Source organism: Neovison vison, chromosome 10, assembly GCF_020171115.1.
Source record: "Neovison vison isolate M4711 chromosome 10, ASM_NN_V1, whole genome shotgun sequence".
NCBI classification, from domain to species: domain Eukaryota; kingdom Metazoa; phylum Chordata; class Mammalia; order Carnivora; family Mustelidae; genus Neogale; species Neogale vison.
The window spans coordinates 32,810,285-32,825,387 of NC_058100.1; the positions used below are offsets into that span (position 1 = coordinate 32,810,285).

The 15,103-nt window shown below is 44.0% G+C and overlaps 1 protein-coding gene across 1 annotated transcript in view; it reads right to left on the bottom strand.

Moving 5' to 3' along the window:
• Positions 1-15,103, bottom strand: part of F5 (coagulation factor V) — a 65,870-nt gene that overhangs the window by 9,377 nt on the left and 41,390 nt on the right. Inside the window, exons 12-21 of the mRNA XM_044266920.1 lie at positions 14,652-14,864; positions 10,969-13,537; positions 7,741-7,903; positions 6,753-6,989; positions 5,675-5,888; positions 4,654-4,833; positions 2,843-2,959; positions 1,866-1,937; positions 1,045-1,148; positions 482-637 (exon numbers count right to left, since the gene is read on the bottom strand). Coding sequence (XP_044122855.1) covers positions 482-637; positions 1,045-1,148; positions 1,866-1,937; positions 2,843-2,959; positions 4,654-4,833; positions 5,675-5,888; positions 6,753-6,989; positions 7,741-7,903; positions 10,969-13,537; positions 14,652-14,864 — 4,025 coding nt within the window. The remainder of the gene's footprint in view (positions 1-481; positions 638-1,044; positions 1,149-1,865; positions 1,938-2,842; positions 2,960-4,653; positions 4,834-5,674; positions 5,889-6,752; positions 6,990-7,740; positions 7,904-10,968; positions 13,538-14,651; positions 14,865-15,103) is intronic.

Genomic DNA, 15,103 nt, shown 5'->3' on the forward strand with positions numbered 1-15,103 from the left:
GAGGGGCAGGCCTGTCGCTCCTCGGGCAGGGAGCAGAAGGGCAAGCGCACTGCCCAGAGCAGAACTGGTGTGGACATTGCTAGCTGCTTCCTTTCAGGTACACCGAAACAAAGAACAAAATACGATGGAAAAGTCAGTAGAAACAAAACTTCAAAGCCCGTTTTTAGCATAAGCTCCTGAAGGGCCAAGACCAGATGTTCCACTCTGCCGTCCGCCGTCTGTCTGTCTGAGAGGTCCGGGTATCTAGTTTGATCCAGAAGTGAGTTTTTGGTGGAGTTTTGAAGTGTCGTAAGTCAGGTTCTTTACTCTGTGGTGACAGACCCATCACTACACCACTTTCTTTCCTAAGGCCTAAGAAAACCATTTGCATTTCTACCTCCCAGAAAGGTATTTTTTAAAAAGACACGAAGACAGGCATAGTCAGAGCAGCCTAGAGAGCCTAGGGTGGTCTAGGGAGTGGGAAAGAAACGGGCGCACAGACCATCACGTTCCTGGTGCTGTTCCCCTTGAAGATCTGCCAGTTCGTGCGGTCGGAGCTGTACGCCACGGAGAACTGCATGGTGTAGTAGGACTTCAGATACTGCTTGGCCCCTTGAGTCTGGATCCCCGTGAGTACGACTTCCCTCTGCATGTCCACCTGCCACACAGCAAAGCCATTACAGACTGTCCTTGTCAACAAGTCACACGCTGCTTCCGTGACTCACTGTGCAGCCGGCTTTCTTGGGACTAACCACCCAAGGTCTTAGCGCTAATAAAATGGCCAGAAACAACCCACATGTGAGCATGGAGGACCTGGGCTTGAATCCAAGTTCAACCACTTACTAGACATTCGGCACTTAATTAGGCCGCTCTGCCTTAGTTTTTTCATCTGTAAAAAGGATCTCTAGGCTGTGACTAGCACTAACCTCAGAGGGTTCGTTTTGAGTATGTAAAGTACTTAGGGTAGTGCCTAGAATGTTGCAAGAACAACAAGGAGAAATTATTAAATCACGGTCATTTTATTAGTATGGTGCTGTAAATATTAATAAGGTTAATAAGATATACCTGGATCCAAGGTTTAGCATCAAGTTCTGTTGAAGGTTTCTCTGTGATCCAAGCATTATATGACCCACCATTGTTTAATCTTGCTAATCTGGGTTCCCAATAACCTAAATCCAAAAAAGAAAAAAAAATTACTCTGAATTAAAACAAACAGACAAACCAAAAGCATATAATTGGCCACTTCCCAAGTAAGTTTAGTCCCAGTGGACGACCAGACCTCTGCAGGGTCTTCTGCTGAAGTTAGGAGACTGGGCTGTTGACAAAAGGCCTCAGCTACGAGGCGAGGCTCGTTCATGATGGTGAAATCTTCTTGGCTTCAGTCCGTGCTTGGTGAGCTGTCAACCACCGCCCACCCCCTCTCTTGCATACAGGTTCTGTTTGTCTCTTCTCAGTTATGTTGATGTGGCTGCTGCCCAGAGTGCTTGCCTAAGGGGAGGATGTGGGAGGGATTATGGGAGCCTCCTGATCCCCTCCAACTGACCTCTTCGTTTTAGGAAGAGTTTTGAGGCAGAGTGACGAAGTTTAGAAGGAGACCCCTCTTTGCTCAATCCCTGCTGAGAGGTTGGACTGCCTGGGTAGAGATTCTGAGGAGCCCTAGCTCTTGGTCTTCCCTGAGACAGACTCTATGGGGACCTTATACATTAGAGAGGATGTTAGCGCCTATTATACACTCCTTCCTCTACCAGATGAGCACCTCATGAGCAAAGCCCAGGGAGGAGCAATGACACGTAGATTCAACAGGTAGGGGTTGTCATGGGTTGTTTTTCAGGCTGTACACTGCACAATTGTAGGAGACAGCTTCCAAAGATGATGCTACCACTTACCTAAATGCTCAGAAGCCTTGATCTGTGAATCAGCTATGATACCAGTGCTTAGTCCCATCGGCATCTTACATTCTAAAAAACAGACAAAACACACACACACACACACACACACACACACACAACAATGAATAATTTTTGCTTAGAAAATACATATAACTGTGTGAAATCTCCATGGCAGGAGATCATACCTCTGGTGGGTCAGTCATCTGATAGTTTCACTTCGCTTTGTGGCACTGCCTTAAACATGTCTGGTTACATTTAGTGCTAGTACTAGCAAGACTAGTGATTGGTGCTAGTCTGTAACAGAGTGACACCCTAGAGGAAAACCATGGAGACCCCCAAATTCAACTAGTTTTATACAGATTTCCATCTGCTCGTATCTTAAAGTAAGTCATTTTACAACCTTAAGTATTACCCCCTGTAAGTCTATGTTCTCAAAGGTTGACCTGAAAGTTAGAGTTATTTATATCCTGATCACAAAAGAAAATGCCAGCCACTGAGATGTCTAGATGTTGACACAGTGCTTGAGTATTAAGTACTCAGCAAATATTAAATAAATGCTGGCTGGCTGGGTGGCTGGGTGGATGGGCAGGTGGAAACGATTTCTCAAATACTGGAATGCCAAGTTCAGAGACTATCCCAGTCGTTGCTGAATTCCTGGTATCTTTTCCCTCCTCTGGAAAATTTCTTACATTCATTTCCCATGAATCACACATCATGAAGGAAGCCACTTTATATTCGTTCCCCATCTGAGAAGAATGCCTTTGGGCTGAAACATGGGGTTTAAGTTTCCTTGAAGACTGACGCTTGCGGCACCATCAGACAACAGGTCAGAATGAATCAGTTAGCAGTTAGAATAAAAGCATTATTGCCCCTGTCATGAGGAGTCTCAGAGTTCCTTATTTCCAATCTAAAAGTTAGGAATGTTCCAGCAGGGACCGTCCTGCTAAAAGCATCACGTGGTTCCTGGACGGTACCTCTGTCTATGATGAGAAACGGTGTTTGCATCCCTGCTCTCTGGTTTTCTCCAACCTCTGTGTCCAGCAGCCACCAGCCAGCTTTTGATGCCTTCATTTCAAGAGTTTTAAATGAACCTAAAACAGAGAGTGAAGGACAATATTACACACCCCTAATGAACAATATTAGTTGACAGCTATCAAAGAATCCTAAAATCCCTGCATCATAAGAGGCTTTATTAAAGAATTTAAGAATGACCCCTTTCTCTTAGGCAGGACTAGAGGTGTAACAAACAGATAAAAACAAAACAAAACAATGACACACACATTAGTAAAAGCAACTTGCCCCAGGACTTTAAAAAATCTCCAGCACCCCTTACAGGAAAGAAGTTGTCATACAAAGTCAGAAGCTAACTCATACACAGCCCAGCTTCTGAGCCCTAAGGATGAAAATGACCTTGAATGACTCATGACTAGGCCTCAAGAAAACTGTCCGTGTTTCCTTTCTCTCCCTTCACTTCATTAGTTTTTCCTTTTTTTATAAGAAAATTAAAATCAAGCATCCTTCTCCCACGTTTTCAAGTTTTCTATTAAGTTTACATAGTTGAATAGAGAGGCACATAAACTATTTCAGAAAATTCGCTGAAAGAAAGAAATGTCTGAAACTCTGATTATCCACTCTGATATTTAATGCTACCCTTTGCTAGTTCATACTTGAGTTCTGCTGACTGTAATTCATGTCTATTTTCCAGATTGTGAGTGAGAATTAATAAATAGCCTATGGTCATCCTCCACTGTCCAGTACAGACCATTTAGATATGAAGATTTGGATGGGCCAGCCAATTCCAGCTTCTCAGTGTTTCGGAAAGGAGGACTGATCTGGCAATCTACATCTGGTGAAGAGTCAGGAATGAGTTTCACCTAACCTCCTATTGTCTGATTTTAACAGAGTGGGTCTTTATAGCTTAATGAATGCACCACAGGCCTGAATGAAACAAACAAAAACACCCTTTCCCCTATCCCAAACCAAACCAGTCCTGTTTGGACTGCTGTGCCCTTCTAAGGCTGAGTCACACAGCAACTTCTCCACCCAAAGTACTGGCAAGGGACCGACTGCCCTCAGCTTCTCAGAGCATTTGCGGATGATGGGCTGTTTGTTAAAAATGCAGAGGCTCAGGGCGCCTGGGTGGCTCCATTGCGGGGCGTCTGCCTTCGGCTCAGGTCAAGGTCCAGGATCCTGGAATCGAGCCCTGCATTGGGCTCCTCGCTCTCCCTGGGAAGCCTGTTTCTCCCTCTCTCACTCCCCCTGCTTGTGTTCTCTCTCTTGCTGTCTCTCTCTGTCAAATAAATAAATAAAATCTTAAAAAAAGGAGAGTGTCTGCCATCTGCTGAAGATCCCAAAATCTACCAGATCAAAAGCTCCAAAAGCAAAGCTCTGCCTTGGCGTTTGCATTTTAACCAGCTTCCTAGACTTCCACCGTGCTCAGCACCGTTGCAGAGTCAGGGGCCGCGATGATCATACCCCTACCCGCTCCGACGACACGCAGGGAGACCTACAACCTCTCGTACCTAAGAATCCTTGGCGATGACTGGTTTGTTGAAGCCTTTTCATTATTAAGGGGGTATTAGCCTGTGTGGTGCGGCAAAGGGCGCACACGTTAGCTGCCTTTTTCGCACTCGGTATGCAGTCTGGGGGTGTGTGTCTGCCCAGGATCTATGCCAGAAACCATGCCCGACCCTCAGGAAGTAATGCCCAGGAGGGAATGAGGGCCAGCGATAGCTCCCCTCGCCGTTTTCCACCAGGGACCTCTTTCCCTTGCGCAGGTCTTTACCAGGCAGCAGGGGCCAGACCCCCCGCTGGTGCTGTCGAGTGCCGTTTTCCAGCAGGGTCTGGCCGTGAAAGTGAACCACGTGAATGTCCTGGGAGCTGCCCATGTTCAGCAGGTGCAACCTCACCCACTCTTGCTCGTACATCCTCAGGCCAGGCAAGTTGTAGATCATCCCATTAATGGCTGAAAGGACAGAGAGTCGCAATGGGTTAGTGATCTGAGTACACCAGCAGACAGGCTGCCGAAGAGGTCTGAGGCCTCCCACCTCACGACCCATCTTCCTACCGCTCTGTCTGCCCAGTACAGTAAGGACAGTACAGTACAGTAAGGACCCCTGTGTACCCTGGTATCAGGGAGAGGCTAAAATGGGACCCCAGCTCCTCCCCTTGTCGGCCTCCAGCGGCCTCCTACAGAGCTGACCACTCTCCACCCCGCACCTCACACTTCCCTGCTCTCTGTCTCCTTGACCTTTACAGGGTGGGTTTGCCTGTGCTATAGGAACAGGAAGACGAACATGAGCCAGAGAAGTAAACTCCAGGGGTTGGAAGAAAGAGAGTGAGGGGTTACAGAGCACGTCACCCCGAGGCCTCCTAAATTCAGAGAGCACTCCGGGCAAATCTGGGCATGCGGATGACCAAGGTCCCTGTTTGTTCTCTCATTCCTGTGAGAGCTCCTCTGTGCCCTTTCCCAGCGTAAATGTCTTGGGCTCTCGCGCTTCATCTGCTCCGTGAAATGTATGTGAGTGTGTGTACATGTGTGCACGTGTGTGCACACTGGCTTTTGGTTGTTGGGTGGGTGGGTTGGGTATGTTCTCAAAGTAGTTCCCATGTTAGCTTTCAGACCTTCTCTAGCTCCTCCATGTGCCCGCCACCTGCCGGGGGACAGCAGCCAGCAGCTGTTTAAGGACCTGGTGCAGGTCAAGGCTCCTGATTCCTCAGAAGCACGTCCTGTCTAATCTTAGGAAGACCTAGAGTCACCCAGTGCGATTCAGTTTGGAGACTGGATCAAAGTCAGAGGAAAATACCATGAAACTCATGGGAGTTTTTGACTTCTGAAGATGCAAGTCTCCAAGGCCTGGGGGACTGGGTCTTTTTTTCATAGTACCAGCTCTTCTTTTCGTCAAAGATCATAAAAAGTAAGACGAATTCTCTCATATCCATGGGCGTGTTGCTCTTATCAAGGACTCCTTTTTCACAGATCAGAAGGGGACCTATTAAGCCAGAATGGATGTCTTTTTCCTGGAAGACAGTAGGAGGAAAATGCACAGATTTTCTCTTTCTCAGGATTTCCTTTGCTCTTCTGACAATCACTGATTATGTAGAAAAGGAAACCTCAGGAGCTCTGAGTTTGAAGTTTATAAACTTCAGAGCTCAGTAAGCCTGGGTATCTCTGATCATGGGATCCCGTGGCACTCATAGTCCCTTCCTCTGATTCGTCCTTTATCTCAGCATGGAAGTAATGATAATATCAATGACAGTAGCAATGCCATTATAATTAGTATTTATTGAGCATCTCCTATTAGAGCAAATATTTTGCTGGTAGTATCTTATTTAATTCAGATAATACTCCTATAAATTAAAAATAAGTTCACTTATTAAATATACATTACCAAGTGCCTATTGTGTGCTATCCACTGTTTCCTCATTTTTTAACTTAGAAACTGAGGTTGAGAGAGGTCAAGTAACTTTCCCAGGCCCCCCCAGTAAGTGACAGGATAGGAACTGAAATCGAAGTCTGCGCTTTCTCCCTAGCAAGCCCACCCAAGATAAAGGCATCTTGACTTTGCTGCTGCTCTTTCATAAAGAAAGAGCAAAACAAAGCTATTACTTGCACAAGGAAATTGCAAAAACATGTCTTCCTCTGCAAAGCAGTCACTCTGCCTGGGCTCAATCATTTCCATACCCCTCCCTCCTCTCCACGGAGCACATGCTTCTCTCTCACGGTCCTCTAGAGACAAGTTGCGACAGATTGTTGACCAGAACCCTTACCAATTCGTCATGGAAAGCAAGACATTTAAGGAGACATCATCTTGACCCTTCCATCTGGTGGACTCAGGTTATAAGGTGAGGCGAATGACAAAAACTTTCAACGGATGTACCTACCGGGTTCACTGCTGAGTAGTAAGCCCAGGCCCGGCAGGCAGAGCCGGGACTCTCCGGTCCGGATCGGGTGGTGGCGTGCCATACGTACGTGTAACTGCTATTTGGCTGAACAGCATTATCTTCCTTGAACCACTCAGGAGAGTCATCTTCGTAAGTCTTTCCCTCTGATGACTTTTCGTAGGAAAGCCCGTGGGCATGAAGAGAATATGGTCTGGATGCTAAATTTTTGAAACGAACCTAGAAGAAAGAATGACCCACAAATGTACTAAGTCCAACAAAAATCCAAATTAAAAAAAGTCAGTATTATACATCCAAGCAGATTAAATTAGACCTACGTGTATATACAGTGAGATATGTTAACTGCCTACAAGTACAAAGTAACCATATATTACTTCATCTAATCTTTACAACATCCTGTGAGATAGGGCCCATGCAGTTTACCCTAGGAACACCAAAATATGTTTGTTCTTAGGCTGTAAAGCAGAAGTGTTTAGCACGTGTGACGTGACCACAGCAAGGTGCTGCAGATCTGAAGATGAATGAGCTCTGGGTCTCGCTCACAGTAAGTCTCCAACCTTGGTGAAGAAGCAGCGGCACGTGGGGACTGACATTAAAGACCTGGGACCAAAAGGCCATAACCAAAGTATGAATGGGGTTAGACAGAATGTCTGAAAGGAGCAATTTGGATGAACGTGCAGGAGAAGGTTTCTTGGGGAAAACAGAATTGGCCCTTATGGAAGAAACAGGAGCTCCGCAGAGGAAGAAATAAAATCATGAGATCATTTTTTTTCTTTCCTTTTTTTTTTCTTTTTTTAGATCATTTCTTTTAAGATTATCAAATCACTTGGCAAACAAAAGAAGTGTAATTATGTGTTAACTTTGGAAAATAAATTACCTATAGCCCTCCTGCCCCTTCCACTGTTACAAAGCCTTTGGTGCTTGTGGAAATTTCCGTGATGATCTTAGCAATGCTCACGAGATGACTTACTTGGATGACATCATCCACTTCAGCTCTAATAATAGGACCAAGAATGCCGAGATGCTCTTCATACTCCCCCAAAGGATCACGTTTGGTAAAAGTGCTATCAAGGTACTTCCGAAAGACGACTTTCTTGTATATGGTGTTCTCTGGATCATCATCAACGTCTTCACTGAAATAATAATATGAATAGTATTTGTTTAAAGGAACAAATGAAAGACAATTCAACGAATTGGGGGAATTATCCCTGTTTCTGAGTATAGTATCTAGCATGGATATTTAATTAGTACTCGAGGAACAAATGAATGAGAATATAAATGAGTAAAAACTTAAGCCAATAAATATCCTTCAGATCCCCACTCACATATCATTTCTTAGGTAAATCTTCCTATAAAACTTTATAGGTCAAATCTGTCTATATGATTCCATAAGTTTCTATAGTATTGCTATAGCATATACAGTATATTCCTGGAGTACTCTTAAATTTCTCTAGTTATATATTTATTTATAGTTATATATTTATTATATCTTATTTATTTGTTTCTTTGTTTTTTTAAATATGTCATTTACCTGTGAGATTATCTATTAGAATCTGACTCTAATACTAGAGTGAAAACACCATGACGTCAGGAATCATGCCTAATCTGCCCACTCTTTCATTTCTAGTATCTAACAAGTCATCCAGCACACAGTAGGGACTTGATAGATTTTTATGTTAACACATCAGTGAATGAACAAATATAACCACATAGTCACCTAGCAGATTTTAGTATCAGAAGCAGCCAGGGCTTGGGGCTGTCAGGTGTCAACGGTCACCCCTGTGAAGGTCACTAGATGGCTGGGAGTTTTATACTCTGAAAGTAGCCATTTTTCTCTCATTTCCCTTTTAAAAATCCTGTTATTCCTTGTGTAGTTCACTAGTTCAGTCTGTGGCCAGAGCACATCGTATTCTCTCACTGACTCCTCCATGCCCCAGGCCTGTGGAAACAGGCCAAAACTCCTCCGTCATGCACCACATCCGTCACGCACTGTGAGCCGCCAATAGAGGATCCCATTCTGTCTTCCTTCCCGCTCCTTACCCTACCGACCCCATCCTTCCAGACCTCAAGTGTAACAGAGTTTCACAGAGCACTTGGGGGCAAGCAAAGCAACTCTGATTACCATACACTTGGCTTGCATGTTGCATGTCTGGAATGGTATATAGGATTTTGAAGGAACTGGTTCCATCCCTTTCCACTTTGGAAAGGCCCTAAATCTTACTCCTTCAGAGCCTCTTTTCGAAATCCCTAGATAAACTATTCTCATATAGCAATGGGTGCTACATTTAAATAGAAAGTCATGGGAAAATATGTTTTATTCTTATTGGGGGGGTAGGAAGAGCAGAGGGAGAAGGAGAGAGAGAATCTTAAGCAGGCTCCACGTCCAACATGGAGCCCATTGTGGGGCTCAATCTCACAACCCTGAGATCATGACCTGAGCTGAAATCAAGAGTTGGAAGCTTAATCAACTGAGCCACCCAGGTGCCCCAAAAATGTGTTTTAAACTAACTGAGTTCTAATATGGAAATGCCAGCACCAGATTAATGAAATCATTTCTGTAAGCCATACCATGCACTGTGCTTGCTTACTCTGATTACCCTTTGGCTTTTGGCTTTTACTGTACCCATTAGCTTTTGGGAAAGCTATATTGTACCATATTTAGACTGTTCAAGCATGGTCACCATGCTGTGTCCCTGAGAATCTGCAGCTAAGCCTTGTCCCTTGTCCCTCCCTCTCTTCTTTCTCTATATTGTCATCCCAGAATACAGAGTCCACCTCATTATGGTGTTTATCCTTAAGTGGAACTGAACTGAAAACTCTTAGAAATGTCTATGGATTAGAAACTCTCTGTTGTAGTTAGGCCACTTGCAAAACTGCATGAACTCCTTCAACTCTGTGGTTGAAGAGTGACTAGAATCCTGAAAGGTTAAATCTGAAGAGGATGTTGGGGCCATTCAGTGTAACATCTTCATTTAAAAAATGAAAGTAATGGAGTCCAGGAAAGGAGCTCATATATTCTAGGAAACCAGGAATGACTTCAAACTTCTGAAGTTTTATTTCATTTCAAGTTCAAATTTTCAATTTCAAGTTTTAGTTTTGCTCTTTGGATAAACACCAAAATTCTTCCCATGGCCTACAAAACCTAGCGGCATCTGGCCTTTGCAGAGCTAGCCAAACGCTTTCTTACCACTCACATTCTTCCTGAGCTCCAACTACAGGTTTCAGGGCTTCCTGCTTCCACAGGTCCTCATCACGCCCTTCTTTCTGTCTAGAATGTTCTCCTCTTTCTACTTCCTGCCTAGTTTACTTCTACTCATCTTCCAATCTCAGCTCAAATATCACTTCCTCGGGGTCAGATTCCTCAAGTCTCATATCAGCATGTATCTTCCTTTCCTTCTTGGTCTTTAGCTGGTTATATTTTACACTTATTTATGGGAGCATTTAATTCATATCCACCTGCCCAACTAGACACAAGTTCTATGAGGGCAGGAGTCGTGTATGTTTACATTCTCTTTTAGAGTCTTAGCACTTAGCACAATGCTTAGGGGAGAATAAGCACTCATTAAAGAGTTATTGGAGGAGTGATTCTATGAGCCAAATTAAAGCCCAAGTTTAAATTAAGGTACATCATCACTGAATGACTGCCTCAGTTGAAGATATAAACTTAATTTTTGTTTCTAAACTGGCTTGTATCCTTGGCCTCTTCTACTGGAATCTCATATAATTTGAATCAAATGTCACCAAGATGCTGTATACTTTACATTGATCAGTAAACAATTTTAACGTATTTTTTGGTAGCCAAATGCAAAAGGAGATTTCTACGTCACAAATTTGGATGTGAAGCCAACTTCAATGAAATCATGTTGATTAGCAGACAGCTATGGATAGGTTGGATTCTGCACTCAGGCAAGGAAACATGGTAGGAACACGTGTGGTGAGAGTGGAAGAGAGAGGAGGGGCTTCCTTAACTATCGATTATCATAGACTTCTTATAGTGATTGTTCTTGCATTGTCCAAATGTCACCAAATGTAGAGAGCTGACCTTGGAATTGACAAAGGAAATTGCATAGGACAAGTTGTAATAGGGGACCTAAATTATACTTAGTATAATTTTCCCAGAATTTTTTCCTTGGACTGTAGCAATCTTTTTAGCAGTAGTGGAAACATGAGAATATAAAAGGAGAAAATTTGGCCAAACCTTTGAGCAAATTTTGAATAATCCCAAGATATTTCTTCAGCAGCAATGTAATAATATTTTCTGTTTCCACTGTTGCTGCGGAGGTACCACGCTGCAATGCTGTCAGGATTTCTGGAGGAGTTAATGTCTGTCCTAGTATCAGTTTGGTAAGGGTCATCATAGGCCACAAAATCAATTTCAGCAGTGTATTCTTCACTGCTCTCTTCCTTCTGCCTTGGAATAATCTCAATATAATCTCCATCATTTGCACTGAGGCCTATTACGACTGGTGGGTTAAGTTCTCTTGGCATAAGAGTGTTATTTAGGGTAGGAGATGACACCTGACCAATGTCTGGATGAGGGAAAATCTGACCAAATTCTGGAAGAAGCAATGACTGAGTAGATTCAGAGGTGTAGGATGTCTGATCAAGGTCTGGAGGAAGTGATGTATCTAGATCAGGAGGAAGGGCTGTTTGACTAATGTTTGGAGAGAGAGTTGCCTGGTTGAGGTCTGGGTAAAGGAGCATCTGATCGAGGTCTGGAAAAAGGGTTGTCTGGCTGATGTCTGATGAGAGAGTCTCCTGGTCAAGGTCTGGAGAAAAAGGTGTCTGACTGAGGTCTGGGGAAAGTGTTGTCTGGCTGAGGTCTGAAGAAAAGCTGGTCCGGTCAAGGTCTGGGTAAAGTGTTGTCTGGCTGAGGTCTGGAGAAAATGTTGTCTGGTCAGAGTCTGGAAAAAAGGTTGTCTGGTCAAGGTCTGGAGAAAATTTTGCCTGGTCAAGGTCTGGAGAAAAGGTTGACTGGTCGAGGTCTGGAGAAAATGTTGTCTGGATGAGCTCTGGAGAAAATGTTGTATGATCGAAGTCAGGGGAAAGGGTTGTCTTGCTGAGGTCTGGGGACAGGGTTGTCTGGCTGAGGTCTGGAGAAAAGGTTGTATGGTCAAAGTCTGGGGAAAGGGTTGTCTTGCTGAGGTCTGGGGACAGGGTTGTCTGGCTGAGGTCTGGAGAAAATGTTGTCTGGTCAAGATCCGGGGAAATGGTTAGTTGACTGAGATCTGCAGAGAGAGTTGCCTGCCAGGCTTCAGGTTCCAAAGAAGGGAACATTTGATCAATGTCAGTAGGGAATGGCTTTTTTCTTAGGTCATAGTCGAGCATCTGGCCAGACTCTGGAGGAGATGTATGGCTAGAGTCTATAGTGGAGTGTATTTGATCAGACTCTCCAATAGGAAATGCCTGATAGTATTCTTCTGGGGGTATTATCTGATAAAGATCTAAAGGGGAGCTTGTCTGACTGGTGTCATTTGGTGCATTGTGATTATGGTCAGGAAGTGAGGCTAACAGGCTCAGATTCACAGAGGGGAATGTCTGATTGAGGTCTGTGGGAAAAGATGTTTCATCAGATTTATGGGGTAACAATGAGTGATCAAGTCTCCTGTCTGAAAATGTGGTATTGGCCTTTCCTCTTAGAGGGTGGAAGCCCCTTGGAGATAGAGGAATATGGTGTGCAAACTTCACTTCTTTTTTCTTTTTTCGTGTTTTAATGAAAAAAGGGATTTTCTTCAATCCACTGTTTCCTCTGTCCTGTTTTACTTGGAGAGATTTATTTCTAATTCCAGAAAATCTGGGGTGGCCACTCTGCTTTCTGTGCTTTTTTACGAGAGGGATGTTTTCTCCCCAAGTCCTTGAGGCATTCCGGGGGCTGTCCAGCAGCTTATCAACAGTCATGTCTTCATTAGCATCTGGAACGATTTCATAACTACCTTTCTCAGACACCACATGCCACTTCCCATTCACAACCTTGGATGGATTCTTTTGTTTTAAGAGTAACGGATCACTGGGAAAATCTTCCCAGGATCCCATTCTGGAAGGAGAAGAATTGCCTTGGCTTAAGTATCTCCCAGTTTTTTGTGCTGAAAATTCCACTTGGGAGAACCTGTGCTTCGCTGTGTGCTCTCTTCCTTTCTTGGATCCCTTATGCTTCGCATGTTCTTGACCCCTGAATCCTTCTGCATCAAATGGAAGTAGGCTTATCTCTGTGATGTCTGGCTGTAGAGGATCCTCTACAGAGTCTTCAGAATAAGGGCTGGAATGTTCTGCTGTCGAACGGTTGAGAGCTGAGTTCTTGTCTAAGCCAATGTGTCCCAGAGAGGGGCCAGCCATTGTGGCTGCTGGGTGAGGAAGAGTTTTTTGAGGTTTTGCAAAGTTATAGACAGTAAACCTGCTAATATTACTTAGGGAAGAAGAATTTGAACTAAGAGCTGTATCAGGAGGAATGAATTCAGAATTGTTCTCCAGAGCTAGGGCAGTAAGATTAAACTCTTGTTCCTCCTGATTAAGTGATGAATTTCTGAATGACCTAATTCCCAGCCAAGAAGCCAGGCTGTTCTGGTAATCATCGTCATCATCAACCTCTTCACCCATGTTTTCTGAAGAGTCACGCATTTTCCGTGTAGTCATGGCTGTAGATGCGGGAGGTCCGTAGATAATCTCATACGAGTCTTCGTAATCATTCCGGATACATTTAACATCCCTGAATTTCAACCTTAGGTTTTTGTTTCTTGGATTGGAATTTATTGTCGTTAACATCCAAGTTCCTATAGAAGAGAGACAGAGAAAACAGCTCTAAGCCCAGAAAAAGATACAAAAACCCTAGGACCCATTGTGGCAGACAATTTTCAACAAACTTCAGGTGGGGGTTAACAAGTGTGGTGTGGGTCACCACTGATCTGAGAACTGTTGATCATCTGTAGTCACATAAGGAGAGAAGTTAGGTATAAGGTGTTTAGGAAACTGTTCAGCAAACTGACATTGCTATGCACCCAATGTGATATGTGATCAGTGCCCTTATCTCATATAACAATACAGACTGAAAGTACTGGTCAGTGAGGGAGAAAACTCTTAGCACAGATAGTTTAAGAGTCACTGTTTTAGAATATATTTAAAAAGGAAAAAGTTAAAAATAAAGTAGGCTTTAGCTATCATAAATATCTTGTTGGCTGCACATCTCGTTTGAAAATTGGACTGACGGGGCGGAGGATGTAAGATGTATTTCTAAGCAATGAATGACTCAGGTGGTTCGAAGGCAATTTTGAATCTCTTTGAAATGGCATTATTTCCTGACATACAGATTTCCCGGGGAGTCTCCAACAGTTACACTTGTTGAGTGTCTGCTGAGCGCTAGGCATTTGGTACATATGACAATTCACAGTCAAAGCAGCCCTGTAAAGTGTGATTGTGTTTTGGAGAAGAATACGGGAAGCTCAGTGAGGTCAAGGAACTTGTCCAAGGTTACACAGACACTGAGTCCCCGAGCACATCCGAGGAGCTCCAAACCCCAGCCTCCGAGGTACTGTATCTGATTACTAACTAACCCACAGTGGTGTGGCTAGCCCTAGAAATGGAAAAGGCCATTTTGATCGAAGAACGCTCTTTTGTGGCTGAATGTCCATGCCTCCTCCTCAAAGTCACGCCTTATCTTTTTGCTGTTGCGTCTTTCCTTCTCACTTAGCACAGAGAAGGATGAATGGAGCCCGCATGATAGGACTGGATCCATTTAAGTAATTAATTCCCCAAAGAGAAATCATGAGAAGTACTGAAAGGAAAGTCTGTATGGGATCAGAAAGATAAACTGAGGAACTACGGTAGCTGGGGAAGCTGTAGCAGACCTTAATAGACCAGAGGTTCCTCTCTCAGTGTCCAGGCTCTTACCAACATTATCCATGGTGACCGTCACAGATTCCCCACTCATGGGGAAGAGGGTCAAGGTGTCCTCATGTCTCTTTCCATAGATGAATGAGTGCCCGGTGAAGTGAATGGTCAAGATGTCATCCTGGGTTCCTACACTGCAGAAGTGCCACTGGACGGTGTCCTCATAGCAGAATCCGAGTGTGGGTATACTCTCAGGGACATAGCCGTTGATCGCTGAAGGAGGGAAATCCAGTAACATGAAGCCTCCGCCAACAAAAGGACATGTGTTGAATTATACCCTCGATTAATGTCCCAATATTAACTTGGTTGTAGCAAAGCAGTGATTACGATAAGCATCACCAGCCTGTCTAACATGTGACTACATCAAACTCGGACTTCCCAAATGAGAACTTATTTTCCCTACATTAGCCAAGGGAGAAGTATCAGGAGAAAGACAAAGCCTTTCATTCCTG